Below are 16,076 nucleotides of genomic sequence, written 5' to 3' on the forward strand. Positions count from 1 at the left end.
CCTGCCCTGCCACACTAAAATGGTACTCAAGTTTAATTGGTTTAATGGTCAGCAGAAGGGGTCCAGCCATTAAGCCAATTAAACTGAGTCCCATTTCAGCACTGCAGGGCAGGGAACTCCCAGTGCTGCAGGTGGGAGAAGGGAGTAGGAGGGCTGGGGGGAGATCTGCACAGAGGAGGTGCTGGCAGCCTGGCGAAGGAGCAGCAGCGCGTGGAGCTCATGAGAGGTAGGTGCAGCATTTTGGGGCTGAGAGGGGTTTAAGTCAGGGAATGGGGAGGGGGTGCATTTTTTCAGGGGAGAACCTCTTCATCCTCCCTACCCGTTTTGAATTGCCTTGGGTCACAAAGTCTGGCTGAATTGTCAAAATGGGTCCGTCTCAAAAAGGTTGGTAACTGCTGCAATAGGATATTGGCCCTTCCACAGCGCCTGTGCATAATGCACGGAAAAGACCCGCGCGGGTGAATGCACAGGGCAGAGTGCAAACCGCAGAGGCGGGGGGCGCTGCATTAGGACTGAGAAGGGACGGACTCCCGCTAGCGAACAGCAGAAGCGAACAGCACAGCCTGCGCATAACGCGCACCACCTACAGGGGCAGCTCTCCACAGCGCCGCCAAGCTCCCCGCCAGCTGCTGCGCCCCTTCCCTCTTGCAGCGCCCTTCGGGTTGCACCGCCCGCCTGGCCCCCCGGCCTCCGCTGGCGAGCAGCACGCGCGAAAGCACCGCTCCCGCCGTCGGTGTTATGACGTCAAGGCGCAGAGCAACGTGCCCTGTGACGCCAGGGCAGAGACCTCCGGTCTCCTCCAATCGGGTGGACGGGGAGTGAAGCGGCCGGCGGTGGCTCCGCCCGGCTGGGGGCGGGAGGTGGGACCCGGATGAAGCAGCAGCTGGCTGTGGAAGAGTGGACGGCAGAGGAGTCGCGCGGGTGTTTCGGGCGCACTGAGGCGGAGGTTGCGCCCCCCTCTCCGCACCTGCCGGAGCTCCATGCCCACAAGATGGAGGCGGCGGCGGCGGCGCTGGTGTGAGGGGGGAGCCCGTGGCCAGGGGCGCGCCGGCGGGGCGCCGAGGCGGAGATGCTGCTGGTCTATGTGATCCTGATCTCGGCTCTGGCCGGTTCCTTCCTCACGCTGCTGCTCCAACTTCTGCTGCTCTACAGGAGGAGGCCGGAGCCCCCCGGGGCAGCGCGAGCCTCTGGCGGCCTCTTCTGTGCCAGGGTCCTGCCCGACTTCAGCCTCAGGGACTATTTCCACGGCTCAGAGCCGACGGGCAGCCATCCGCCCCAGGAGCCTGCCCCTGCGGCCGCCGCTGCCGTCGCCTCCGCCGCTGCCCCCTCCCCTGGCGCGGCCAAGCCCCAGGCTGAGCCCGGCGCCAAGCCTCAGCAGGAGCCCCCTGCGCCGCCCTCCTCCCGAGAGGAGACCTGCTACTTCCTCAATGCCATCTGCCTCTTCCTGTTCAGGGAGCTCCGGGACACCTCCCTGGTAAGACACTGGGTCACCAAAAAGATCAAGGTGGAGTTCGAGGAGCTGCTGCAGACCAAGATGACGGGCAAGGTGCTGGAGGGGCTCAGCCTCAGGGATGTGTCGCTGGGCGACGTGGTGCCCGTCTTCAAATCTATCAAGCTCATCCGGCCAGTGATCTGCAGTGACGAGGGCTGCCCCGAGGAACTGGGCTTTGAGGTGGACCTGGAGTATAACGGTGGCTTTCACTTAGCCATTGATGCGGACCTGGTCTTTGGCAAGTCAGCTTACCTCTTTGTCAAGATCTCCCGGGTGATGGGGAAGCTGAGGCTGGTCTTCACCCGCTTGCCCTTCACGCACTGGTCCTTCAGTTTCATGGATGATCCTGTGATTGGCTTTGAGGTGAAATCCCAGTTTGAGGGGAGGCCCCTGCCCCAGCTCACCTCTATCATTGTCAACCAGTTCAAGAAGGTCATCAAGCGCAAGCACACCTTACCCAATTATAAAATCAGGTAAGGTGCTGTGTGCCTGTCCACCCTGGGATTATGTGGGGACAGGCTGAGTTCAAATGGCTGTCGTGTACTCCCAGGTAGTTCAGGGAATGCTTTTATTAGCCTTTTTTCAGGTATATGATAACGGCACTTGTACCTCTCATTTTAAGATGTGAAAGTGCTTTGTAAAAGTGAATTAATATTACTTTAATTGGATTTCAGAAGAAAAAACTGAAGTGCAAAGTGTAGCCCAAGATCGCATGGTTAATGATAGAATGGGTGCTTGACCCCATGTATCCCAGCTCCCAGTCCTGTGCCTCATATGCTCAATTCATCTTATTTCTTTGGAAGTAGAAGGATAGCTTTGTAGCTAAAGCACAGGAGGCAGAGTTGGGGTAGCTGGGCTCTGTTCCAGGATCTTTTACTGCTGCTGTTTCTCCTTTCTCCTTGAGTCCCTTAGGCTGACCTAAGAGGGAGCTGGGGACTGCTGCTCACTACTCACACTACTATAGTGGAACTTTCTAGTTGCTAACTTCATGTTTATTATAGTAACGGAGTTGGAAGAGCACCTTCAATTTGATTTGTATGCACTGTAGTTTTTTCATATAATGGAATGTCCAATAGTTCATCTGTAGTAGATGAAGTGAATTCTTGACAACTGCCTGGTCAGTGACTGTTAAGTATTTAGTAACTTGCCAGCCTCAAAGAACACATTTGTCCACTCATCCCCTGTATGACCTGTAGTTTGCATGATCACTTGCTAAGAATATTAATGTGACCCTCTTTATTTGATTCTTCAACACTAAGACCTCCATAAAGTTCCTCTTAGAGAAAGCTGAACAAAGGAATCACCAAAGAGTGCCATCTGAGTTCTAAAATATATCTTTTTTTTTTTTTTTTTAATGTTGAGGAGATGGCCTTAAAATCCTTGCCAGCCTATGTTACAAATTATATTAGGGGGGCCATACAAGTGAGAAGCAAAAAACCCCAAAACAACATCACTGAAGCGGTCCCTGACTGAAAAACAACACCAAAAAAGATAATCCCTACAATCTCTTCACACACCAGCCTCAGAGCCTAGGGGGCCCAGGGTTAGTAGATTTTGTTTGCCCCTCTAAGCTATGGCATGGGGCCAAAAATGAGAGATTCAGTGTTGTAGGAAGAGGCTGCCAGGAAGCAGGCTTGGATTGTGATGTCTGGGTAGGAGGCAGGGTGCAGGAGCAGGCTGGGATTGGACAGTCTGGGTTGGAGTGGGGGCCAGGAATGGGTTGCAGGTAGGGGAGTTTCCACAGGAAGGTGGTGTAGGATCAGGTCCAGCCTACAGCTGTGAGTGTGTGGGGGTCTGAGTGGGAGGGGTTGCAGGAGTAGACTGGGGCATGGGGGTTTGAGCAAAAGACAGGGTGCAGGAACAGGGTGGGGCTCTGGGTGGAAGGGGAGTGCAGGGGCAGTCTGGAGTACGGGGTCTGGAGAGGGGGCTTACCTGGCATAGCTTTCAAAGCTGCCAGGTTCCACCACTTCCCCCACCACTCTGGCCACAATTCCAGCCAATCAAAGTGGCAGGGTTGGAGGAGTATCTCCAGGTAGTGGCAGATGAGGCCTGGAGCTGCTTCTTCCCCCAGCCAGACGGAGCCTGTGGGCCAGCTTCCTGACTACAGTTCACAAGGCTCAGGGCTCCACACCTCCCACCCCACAGCAGCTCAGATGTTGGGGTGGTAAGTCCTGAGCCTCCGGGGCCAGGAAAGCTGTGGCCTGGATCTGGACCACCGGCCAGAGGTTCCCCACTCCCGATCTGGTGCTTGGAAAAGTCACAAAAGCAGGGGAGATAAAAAGCTTCTGAGGGTAAATATCATTTCAGAATGTTAATTCAGGTAACAATATTGAGGCTTTGTGGTTTTGAATATAGCTTACAAATCTGACTCAGATCTAAACCAATGTGGCTGAGTTTCATGAGTTCTGAAACAGGTATTTTCAATACTTCAGCTTGTACTCATAGTCTTCCAAAAGTGTAGCTAAATGACAACTTACGGGACACCTGTCAGTTTTCAAGGGCTGCTATTCAGACTATCATGGACAGCAGCAAAACAGTTTGGAAAAGGACCTAAATCGGATACATTAAACCAAGATTTTAGGATGTCAGTAACTCAGCCAGAGTTTAGGGTATATTTCAGGAGTGGGTGGATGAGGTTGTGTGACCTGAAATGTGCAGGTCAGACTAGATATGGTCGTACTTCCTGAGCTTCATCTCTGAGGATTAGGGTAGCAAGACCTCTACTGACTGCAACAAAGGGTGGTGTTGGGTTTGTGTATGGGGCAACATTCTCCGCTGTTCTTCCTTCCAGTTTGCAGGGTGTCTGTGTGTAGGTCAGTAATGGCTCATTCCCTTCCTCAAGCAGCTATGTGAAGGAGTCCTGCATCTCATTTTGGGTGGTGCCCTTGGTTAGTGGAGCCCCCTCTCCTCATTCAGTCTAATTTATTAGATGTCTTGTAAATTTGTCCAATCCTGTCTGAGAGCTACGGAATTAGGCATATTTGCATAGGTGAGAGAAAAACAGTGGTGAAAGATATCAGAGGGGTAGCCGTGTTAGTCTGGATCTGTAGCAGCAACGAAGGGTCCTGTGGCACCTTATAGACTAACAGAAAAGTTTAGCGCATGAGCTTTCGTGAGTAAACTCACTTCTGAAGAATCTGAAGAAGTGGTGAAAGAGTAACAGAGAGATAGCCGTGCTAGTCTATATACTATCAAAACAAAAAGCAGTACAGTAGCACTTTAAAGACTAACAAAATAGTTTAAGTGATGAGCTTTTGTGGGACAGACCCGCTTCTTCAGATCATAGCCATAGTCTGTTCTGGTATGGCTATGATCTGAAGAAGTTGATCTGTCCCACGAAAGCTCATCACCTAATAAACTATTTTGTTAGTCTTTAAAGTGCTACTGGACTGCTTTTTTGTTTAGTGGTGAGAGAGGAATATCTTAGGGGGGAGGGGTAGGGGGAGAAATGGAACTTTGAAAAGAGAATTTTGAGAGACAGAAAATACTGGGGAAAGGTAGAGCACAAAATTGAGTAAGAAAGATGCCTTTGGAGAATGTAGGGAGATGCGGTAACTCGCTGAAATCAATGCAGAAAATTTATTCAAAGATGAGATACAGGAAAAGAGAGAGAGACTTTCTTTCTCTAAACTGCAGAACTTTTGTAAGCTAATTAAAAAAAGAATCTAATAAAATTAAACAATTCCCCTAAATTTCAGAAAATTTGGCTTTGGAGGTATTATGGGTGGCCTTGCTGTTTTTCACCATGGCTTGTTTGCTTCGTACACAGGCTGGTCAGTGCTGGGTAACAAAATGTCCATTCCTTTATATGACTGTTTCCCTTACATCTGAATGTGCTTTATGAATGTCAAAGCTTAAAATACATTCTGTGTGCATGTTTGACCCCAGTATACAGAGTATTAAACCTTTAGCACAAGTGAGTTGCCCAACGTAGCACAATGTCAGTGGTTACTCGGAAAAGGGCCCAGGAGTTTTCAACTCAACCACAGTGCCTCATGGATAGTAGTTTTGGCAAAGTAGTCCATTTTTACCAGGCATTGTATGTTTTAAATTTCTTTAAAAGAAGACAAGGACACTGCACTGGTGATTCAGATATTTTAGTGCCATGCTAAAGGAACCTTTTGTGCGGTTTTTCAGGTTTAAGGGGAAAACCAGATAAATTTTACACCCTTTAAACAACCTGTTTCCCGACAGTAAATATTTGACTAATGTCACAGCTGCAAGGAATGTTGTTGTCTCCACTCCTCTTTTCTGTGATTTTTTTTTTAAATGTTATTAGTTAAATACTTACCAACCTGTGTGCTATTTACAGTTCAAGTCCTTTTTGTGGCATTCTCCCCATCCTCACTCAAGGAGTTTTGCGAGTAAATCGTTGAATAGTTGTAACGGTAATGGTTTGAGGATCTTGCTGTAGAACAAGCCCTATAGTAGCACAGCTGCAGCGATACCACTGTAATAGAATCCCGCTACAATGACTGATGGAGTTTTTCTGTTGCTGTGCAAAATCCACCCTCTCAAGAGGCAATAGCTATGTCAATTGCAGATTTCTTCTGTCAACCCAGCTGTGTCTGTACCCAGACTTAGAGTCACTTAAATATGGGTATGCCTATGCTGAAATTAAAACCCCTGGCTAGCCCATCCCAGCTGACTCTAGCCAAGGAGTGGTTTAATTGTGGTGTAGGCATTCACGCTGGGGCTGGAACATGGGCTCTAGGACCCTGTGGGGTGGGTAATACCAAGCCAAATATCTAAACCACAATTAAACAGCCCCTTAGTCTGACCCTGACACAGCTGGCACTGGCCATCTGTGGTTGTCTAATTGTTTTGTAGCTAGGTCTGCCTCCTTTTTAGGTGTAAGCCAGACCTCAGAAAGAGAATATGGTGGCAAATAAAGAGTTCTTTCTTGAACCATTTAGAAAGGGCCCAGTAACTTCTGGATTGCAGGCCACAGAGCTGTCCTATCTTGTTTCCAGATGCAAAATAGCATTTAAAAAAGTGAAATGTACGCTTGGAAAAAAAACTGTTTTGTAGGCAAACAAATGCTATAGATGCTACAGAGATATTATTTGACGGCCAATAACAAGAGAGGAGATTGTTAATGGATGGCAAGTATGCTCCGTCAAACAATCTTTTTATTAATGGCCGTTCTACCCTCGAGCCATTGTGATAGTCTGTGGTCTGTAATTGGCCTTTTGATAAAGCTCATCTAAGCTAAAAAAAAATTATTTTACTGCTTTGCCTTTTGTAACTATATACATGAATAGTTCTATAAAAATGTATATTAGGTGTTTTACAAACCAGTAATTACAGTCAACTTCTGTTTTTTCCAAATACGAATGATGTAGTAAATAGTGATTAGGAAGATTCTTTATAACCATCTCTTTTGTTATGTAATCTAAAAACAGCTTTTGCCTGTCTTTGATTCTCCTATGATTTTTAACATATTCTATTTATAAATAGCCTGGTAATACTGAATTTCTTAGGTTGATTATTCTTTGTTGTTGTTTTTGAAGAGAGAATTCTTTCTTGGGTGTGATTTTTAGATTGTCATCCAGAAGAAAAGTGTAATTGCCCAGCAGAAAATTGCAGTTTTATTAAGGCTCACTCATCAGTAGTATTCATTTGACACATAGGAAACACTGCTGTTGTGTTGATTAAGACTGAAGTTGACAGACTTATTTTAATGTCGCTGAAAAACCAGACTGTCAAGACTGTAGTTTGTAGGGGGTTTTGCGCATTTAAAAAATTAAAAAAATGGAGGTTCTTGTTGCTGTGTGCTGTGTTGTCCAGGTTAACCTTTTTGCTCTGGGGATACTATGGTCCAGCAACATCTGTGGTCCAAGCACATTTCAACTGCCAGAAACTCTTTGAATTCCAGCCGTCCGTGTACCTGGTGATATTCTATACTGGGGTGAGCAATAAGCAGCTAGCAGGTCGGACGTGGCTCACCAGAGTTAGCCCTGGCAGGCCACCAAACACTTAAATTACTTGTGCATCTGCAAGTATGGCCATTCACAGCTCCTGTTGGCCACAGATCACCGTTCCTGGCCAGTGGGAGCTGCAGGAATCAGTGGCCTGGTCAGCGCCACTTCCTGCAACTTCCATTGGCCAGGAACAGCCACCCACAGCCAAGAGGAGCTGTGAGTGACTGCACCTGTAGATGGACAAGTAAATACCACATCTGGTGGCCCACCGGAACTAATCCTGGTGAACTGCATCCAGCCTGCAGGCTGCTTGTTGCCCACATCTGTTCTAACAAGAGGTTTTTATGCCAGGGTTGTAGTTGCTTCCATCACTGCATGCCAATTCAACATAAACTCTGGTCTTCAAAGTGACAATCCTGGAAGGGTTGCACAGGTGGCAGATGATGGATATATACTGAGAGGTTAATATATTTTTGTTTATGTGCTGGTTTTGTTGATTTGGGTAAAGCACTTGGGCCACATGTTCCCTCATGCAACCAATGAAATGTTGCATGCAAATGAATTATGGATTAAGGTTTTTTGGCATAGCACAGATACATGGCTGGTAGCTGCACACTGTACAGGTATAATTTTGTTAAATCAGTATGGCTGTGAACTTACAAATTGTATAGTAACAAACTACAAAACCCAATAACGATGATGATTATCTGAACAAAGAGTCTTCAGTCCTGCTTATAGCTGTTTCTATCCTGCACAATGACTCTGCAGACATAATAGCCTTCAGATTGACATTCCTGAATGTTCCTTTGCAGGCTATACTACAATGAATCAGAAATTCATGATTTAATTTATTTAAATTTTGCTATTTAGCAATCAAGTAGAAAGGACAAATGTTTTGACTTGCTTTTAGACCTTATGCTGAAATACTTACAACTCTTATTTATAAATACTCCACTGAGACTTTCCACAATTCCTGTCTCTCTTCCTTGGCTTTTGACCGAGTAGTTAAGTTTAACAATTACTTTGAAGTAACAGTTGTCATTCATGTTCAGGGGTACCATTTTGTTAGCGTCAGTTGGCTAAAGTTCTCTGAACATGGCTACAGCTATTATCTAAGGCTGGGTCTATGCTTACCTAGAATATCCGATGGCTGCTATGGAATTTTAGGTACGCCAATAGTGTACGAAAAATTGATTTAGCAGCCATCGATGTTCATCCCTATACTCACTGCAGAATGCCGATGGGAACGCTCCTGTAGGCATTCCTTAATCCTTGCTGGCTCGTAAGGAGTTCAGGGGGTCAACATTGACCCCGGAATGCTCCATTTTGCATGTGTGCAGAACAGCACCCAGAAGATCGACCCAGAAGATCAAGTGTTTGATCTTCCACGGCGTCGACCCAGCCTAAGTCATACTTTTTCCTTTTCCTTTCCTTAGTCTTCTACTGATGTAATTGTTCTTGTCAATACAGGGCTGAATGTTATCTTGTTACTTCTTCTGCCACCAGTGCGATGGAGGCTTTCTTGTATTTGTTATCAGCTGTCTGGCACTACCAGCTTGTTAGCTACCCAAGCAGTACTTTGGGCTATGGCAACCTTTACTGTACCTGGTAGGCTAACAGTAGGTGCACCCAAATCGCTTTGAAGCTTCCCCTATTATGGTTAGTCCCTTACCCATGGAACACTGACAAAATACCAGGCCTACTGTTCCCAAAGAAATAATATATACATCAGCTTCAATGAGTCAGTGTAGTCTCAGCATTTCACTTACTAACACAGCATTGAAATGTATTTATAGTTAAAATAATTTTTATATTAAAGATTAATGGATTAGATGATTGTAAAGACTCTTGGAAACAAATAGTTACAATTTCTAAGGTAGGCTAAAAGTTTAAAAAAAAAAAACCAAAAAAAACCCAAAAACTAAAGTTATTGTTTTATTTAACGTACTGCAAAAATTCATGTACTTAAAATATACAGAATTCCTTCACGGCTTTTACTATAATAAGCAGATTGAATATTTAAATGGATGAATTTGCAAGACCTTGATTTGGAAATAGAAAAGATGCCAGATTTGTAATATTATGGCTGGAGATGGAAGTAGAGTTAGAATCAGAGAGGAACAATAAGTAAAGGATTTTAAAATGAGGTGTCTTTCTTGCTCAGTAAGGAAACTTTGTGCACCTTGATCTAGTGAAGCATCTTCTACGTTCCCTACAGATGTTTCATGGTGAAAATTACTAAAATGCTAAGGCTGTGTCTGCAGGAGAAAGTTGCACAAGTTTTAACTAATATTGGTGCAAAATGGGTTCAAATCTGAATAGACATGCTTATTTCAACTTCAGTGTGGGAAACAAGTTTAACCTGAACTAGAACAAGACAATCACCATGGTATGCACTATATTAACTAAATTTGCACTGATCTAACATAAACTAGGTTAAACATGGCATTCCCATGTAGACAATGCCTAAAATATTCAGAGGGTACAATTCTTTCTTCACACCTGTGTTAGTCAGGAGTCACAGTAATGTAGAAGTGGAGGTAAGGAAAAAGAATCAGACTCACATTTTAAATGACTTTATAACATGCCTTAGTAGTTTTTCCACACAGTGCTGAAAATCGAGACTGCTTTACTTACAGCATCTCACTACTTAGAATTTCCAAGTGGTTTACTAATGCAGGTGACTAGTAGTATTCTTATTTTATTATACATACTGTAAACAGATATTGAAAGACAGGTTCAAAGTGTCAGAGCCTGCCAGTGGCACCCAGAAAAAAACAATTTGTTCTCATGTTGCATCCACCAGGCAGGCAGGCACATTATAAAACTAAAGATAAAATTTTACAGATAATCTAAATCATTTAGCGCATTCCTTTAGTCATTTTTTATTGACTATTTTTATTGCTAAAACTAAGGTGTATAACCACAGCACACATTTTAGTATATCTTTTGGCTTATTTAAAGTAAGATCTGGTTTTGTCCAAACATCCAATGTGTGATGCAAACTGAAGAAGAAATGTTTAGTAACTTTATTCTTGCCTACCTCTGTTTATAGAAGTATCATTATGACATTATGATTTGTTACACTTCCAGCATTGCTCATGTGGTTCTTAATAGCACAAGTGAAAGTGACCAGAGACTTCATTATATAGGTTAGCATAGTTTGGTAAGCAATCAGTAGAGCATAGACAATGCAGTGTATCACATTTGGAAGATACTCTTCATAGCCACAACAGCACATAACATTTTACTGAAATGTTTATTTTAAAATATTGAGTAACTCATACCTTATACACAGCTCTAGCTACTCTGATAATAAGTAAATAATATTACAGCAAAGCAAAACCCAGGCAGCATCAAGTAACTATTCATAAAGGAACTGGGCTAGCCTGCCACCAACTAAAAAGCTGCTTTCCGCTTTCATCATTCGCTCTGCCTACTCCAAAAATCCTGTTAAGCAAGATGTCTTTTGCAGTGTGTCTGGAAGGTCACCAAACTCAGTCTGTAATCAAAGGAAAGTTTTAATTCTGTGGGTATCGATTATGTTGGCCATTGGCTCAGAATAGCAAAGAAAAGGGTTTTGAAATCGTTTTTCTTCATGTTGTGCTATTATGGGTTCTCACAGTCAAAATGTAAATCTCAGTCTCTTATCCTCTAAACAAGGTTTTATTTTTTGTTTAAAAAATAACCAAAGTCATGTTTGATAAGAAATAAAACATTCAGAGTAGGGATGTAAAATCCCTTTTAAATGGTTTACTGATTAAACAATAGCGCCTCCCCCCAGCCCAATGCTGTGGACAGGGACTGCCCCCACAGGATGGAGCAGCCTTATTGCCAGTTAACCATAATTGGTAGGCGAGAATTGGTGAGAACATAACTTCTTTGGCATGTAATGCTAGTCTTCATATTGAAACAAAGTTTCAGTAGTTTTGATAAAAATGGGTGACTTTACATAATTCTGCTATGCTGATTTCAAAAATGGCATCCATATTGCTCTATTATGTAAGGATTTTTCACAAATCAAGAAAAAAATGGTTATTTTTCATGCTTTTTATTCTTCCTTATGTGTTAAAAAACGTGGTAGATAGTAAGTTATAGTTCTTTTAGAAGGTTTGTTGTAAGTCCTTGTTTAAAGAATAAAGGAGCAAAGTGTAAACTTTAACACCTGAGTAATTTTAAAGGATTAGAGGTGACTGAATCTATGCTTTTTTGACAACTTTTTATGCATTTCACCATCAGTCTCTCTTTTCAGGGACCAGCAGTAATCAGCCATCATGTTGACATCCCAGCATCCATGATATCTCTCTTCATTGTCTTGCTATCCTGATGAAATCTTTCCCTTTACTTGTCACTGATTATTGCAACTTATTTAGGAAAATAATCCAGATGGAAATGCAAAACATGAACTTTCAAGCTCATGTTGCATCCAAGTCTTTCAAATTTGTTTAGCATGTTGCCAACAATGTTTTTATAATCAGGCTCTTTGTTATTCCCTAAGAAGTTTTGTATGACATTTCTGAAGGCCACCCAAGCATCTTTCTCTGTGTCATGCATGGTTTCTTCAAAGTTATTGTCAAGAATCAGTTTCCTGATCTGAAGACCTACGAAGACACCTTCCTTATCTTTATGGTAATTCAAAGCTGGGACCTTGTTGCAAATGTACTTGAAACAGTCATCATTCTTGTTTAATGCTTTCACAAATTGTTTCATCAAACTTAGCTTGCTGTGAAGTGGAAGTAGCAGTACTTTGGTGGGCTCAATCAGTTTTTTATGAATTATGTTCTTAGAGGTGGGAGTCAGATTCTCCCTTGGTGTCCACTGTTTCCTTACCCAACGAAGGTCTCTTTCTCTGCTATCCCATTCACATAAAAAGCATGACATTTTTGTGTAAGCAGCCTGCTGACCAAACAGCATACAGATCTCCACATACCGTCCATTCGTGCTCTGGATAACATACCTTTTCAAGGAGAAGCTCAAGATTTTCATAAGTTTCTCTGAAGTGAACAGAATGGGCAGTAGGCACAGAAGCATAGTGATTGTCATTATGAATTAGAACACCTTTTAGGCTTGTCTTTGAAGAGTCAATAAACATTCTCCAGTCATCTGGTTGGTAAGTTGTCCTCAAGCTTTCTATTAATCCAGCAATGTTATTGCAGTATACCAACAGACTATCCTTAGAAAAATATAGAACTAACTCTTTCTCGTGGTTCCTGTACCAAGCAAAACTTTTCCCGGGGAAAGCAGATTCTTTGCTTGAATTCTGGATCCCAAAACCTCAGCAGAATCTTTAGGCAGATCCAGGTCTCTCTCCGAGTCATTCAGTAAACTTTGGGTGAAAAGTTGTAGCTCATTACTGGCATGTTCTGGTCCATACTCAGTGTCGCCTTCAACATTATCAGTGTCAGAAGACGACATGAAATTTTTAAGACTCTTTGATGGGTAGGGGATAGGCACATCAGGTCCGTGTGGTATTGGCCGTATTGCAGAAGGGAGGTCTGGGTAAGAAACACCATGCTTGTTTCAAATGTTATACCCTTCTACATTACATAAACAGAAATAACAGTTGTCCCCATGACTCTTCCACTCATGCCAAACCATGGGAATTCCAAATTCCATAGACTTCTTTTTTCCTTGACTCCATTGTTTCAAAGACTTCACACATGATTGACACGCTTTGAGGGGCCCAGGACTTGTTTTGATCCCCAAGTTTTATACCAAAGTAGGTGTGATATACATTTCTAACAAAGTCTGTTATGTTCTGTCTTTGCTTCTTTGGAACAAAACTGCCACAAATGTAGCAAAATATGTCTGGATCTTTCAGGCAACCTTGTGATGCCATATTAGGGGATTACCTGAAAAATGCAGAAAATAAGTCATAAATATCATTCATAAGGTAAAACAGTGAAACCACTCTGTTTTGTTACTCTTATAATATGTAACAATTTGATGATCCTCTTCAACAAAATTAAGCTAGATGGCATTCATTTTTAAAAATTGAATCAACTTGATGTGTTTTTGCATGCAAGTTCTTGAAAATAAGTCACATCATACAATGTATAACATGTTATAATAGCATTTTTTGAAAAAGTAGACTCTAGTTTTCAGAAAATCTTTACATCATGGGCAAAAATGGATATAATTTTAGAGCTCAGAACCCCAAATTAGTTAAACAGTTCATGGAACACAGAGCTGGAAGGGACCTCAAGGTCATCAAGTCCAGCCCCCTGCTTCAAGCAGGGTCAACCTCAACTAAGTCATCCCAGCCATGATTATGTGAAGCCATGACTTAAAAACCTCTAGGGATGGAAATTCAGCCACCTCTCTAGGCAACACATTCCAGTGCTTCACCACCCTACTGGTGAGGTAGGTTTTCCTAATATCCAACCTACTCCTCTCCTTCGGTAACTTCAGACCATTACTCCTTGTTCTGCTGCTGGCTGTCACCACTGAAAACAGATGGGTGTCATCTGCAAACTTGCTGAGGGTGCAATCCAGGGCATTAATAAAGATGTTGAACAACACCAGCCCCAGAACCGAGCATTGGGGCACTCCGCATGAAACTGACTGCCATCCAGATATTTAGCTATTGACCACTACCCATTGGGCCTGATCGTGAAGCCAGTTTTCTATCCATCTTGTAGTCCATGTATCCAACCCATGCTTTCTTAACTTATGGGCAAGAATGTTGTGGGACACTGTATCAAAAGCTTTGCTGAAATTAAGGTATATCACATCCGCTGACTTCCCCATGTCCAGGGAGCCTGTTACCTCATCATAGAAGCTAATCAGATTGCTCAGGCAGGACTTGCCCTTGGTGAATCCATGTTGACTACTTTTGATCACTTTCCCCTCTTCTAGGTGCTCCAAAATGGATTCCTTGAGGATCTCTTCCATTATTTTCCCAGGTACTGAGATGAGGCTGACTGTCTATAGCTCCCTGGATTGTTCTTCTTTCCTTTTTTAAAAATGGGCACTACATTTGCCTTTTCCAATCATCCAGAATCTCTCCTGATCTCCAAGAGTCTTCAAAAATAATGGCCAAAGGCTCGGCAGTGATGTCTGCCAACTTCCTCAGTACCCTTGGGTGCATTAAATCCAGACCTATGGATTTGTTCTCAATGGAACCCCTGCAGAAGGGTGAATTGATAACCAAGTAGTGTATTTCATGCCTTGCCTACAAGTTAACTGTTTTTTGTGTTCCAAAATTCTGTGTAGGAGAATTACATGGGGATTTAAAACGATGACAAAAACACCACCAAACTCAGCGAATGCAAAGGATGGTGGAAATAAAAATCCTGAGGTCAATAGAGCATGAGAGAAAATAGATTGATAGGGTCAAATTTATTTACTTCAAAAACTGATACAATTAAGGATTAGTGTTGATTGGTTTGGTAGGCAAATGGGACTTCGTCTTGAAATGTTGACTCTCAATCCTGCCTCCTATTTGAAAGAATCTGTATGAGATTCTTTGATGCACTTTTAAATGTGGGGAGGGAAGGGGACGGGGCCTACAACACTGTCTTACCTTTCTTACTAGTTTGGATTTAAAAAAAACAAAATTCTTTCAGACCAGTGGTGTACTTCCTGGCTGTGCCTGCGCCACAGCAGTCTGTCAACAGAAGTGACTGTAAGAAGAGATTTTCTGACAAAACTTCTGTCAACCAGATCACATTCACACATACAAGCGGATCAAAAAAGCGATCTGCTCTGTTGATAGAGAGCAGCCGGGTTTCCCAGCCCTCTCTCAACAGAACGGACAGCCAGAAGCTCAGCAAACAGGGCTGCCCAGTGAACCAGAAGCCCTGTCTGTCGACAGATGGCCCCCCCAGAGTCTACATAGCTTTTTTTTTTTTTTTTTTTTTTTTTTTTTTTGTTGACCGAAACTGTTAACAAAAGTGTTATTCCTTGTTGCGGAGAGGTAGAATGCTGTCAGCAGAAGTACTGAGTTTTGTTGACATACTGTTGACAAAATGCATTTTGTGTGTAGATGCTCCAAGTTTTGTTAACAAAACCATCTAGTGTAGACATAGCCCTTGGGTGGGTAGATTCTGGTTTGTTGAATTCGGAGGAGCAGGGGGGTCTGATATGGTTCTGTTGTGATCTTGAATTTGGTATCAAAGTTATGAAAAAATTGTTGATATTTGGAAAGTTTTTGTGTCTTTGTGAATGTTCTGATATCTCAAAAAAAGACTTGCCTCAAGCTTGGCTTTCAATGAGAACAAATGCCTCATTTTCCAATAAATTTGAGTGTTTTTTTTTTTTTAACTCCTCTGTTGTAACTTGCACATTTTCAAGCCTTATGTAAAACCTATGGAGTTTATTTCATTTGTCTACTGAACATACCTTTGATCTTTGAAAACTCAGTATTTTTTAAGATGATACACGATCTCTGATAGTTTGGAAAGTGGCAAAATTGGCAGTTCAGCTTTTCACTGAGACTGAGTAAATCACTTATTTTTGGCATAAGTTCCCATATTTAAAAATAGGGATTATACTTTGTCATATAGATAGCATGCAAATGTGTGGCACTTGATTCTCATATAGAAGGTTATGCACACATACACAACATATTCCTTTGCATAAATTACAGTGATTTGGTCTTGAGATCTTATAAATCTTGGAGGAAGGGGGAAAGGTAAGCTTTCAGAAAGCAATTGGAG

General features: G+C 42.9%; 1 protein-coding gene across 1 annotated transcript in view; it reads left to right on the top strand.

Moving 5' to 3' along the window:
- Positions 1–892: 892 nt before the first annotated feature.
- Positions 893–16,076, top strand: part of PDZD8 (PDZ domain containing 8) — a 124,106-nt gene continuing 108,922 nt past the window's right edge. Inside the window, exon 1 of the mRNA XM_074999801.1 lies at positions 893–1,965. Within this exon, the coding sequence (XP_074855902.1) occupies positions 1,070–1,965 (896 nt within the window). The 5' untranslated portion in view covers positions 893–1,069. The remainder of the gene's footprint in view (positions 1,966–16,076) is intronic.

Source organism: Carettochelys insculpta, chromosome 7 (assembly GCF_033958435.1).
Source record: "Carettochelys insculpta isolate YL-2023 chromosome 7, ASM3395843v1, whole genome shotgun sequence".
Classification (NCBI taxonomy): Eukaryota; Metazoa; Chordata; order Testudines; family Carettochelyidae; genus Carettochelys; species Carettochelys insculpta.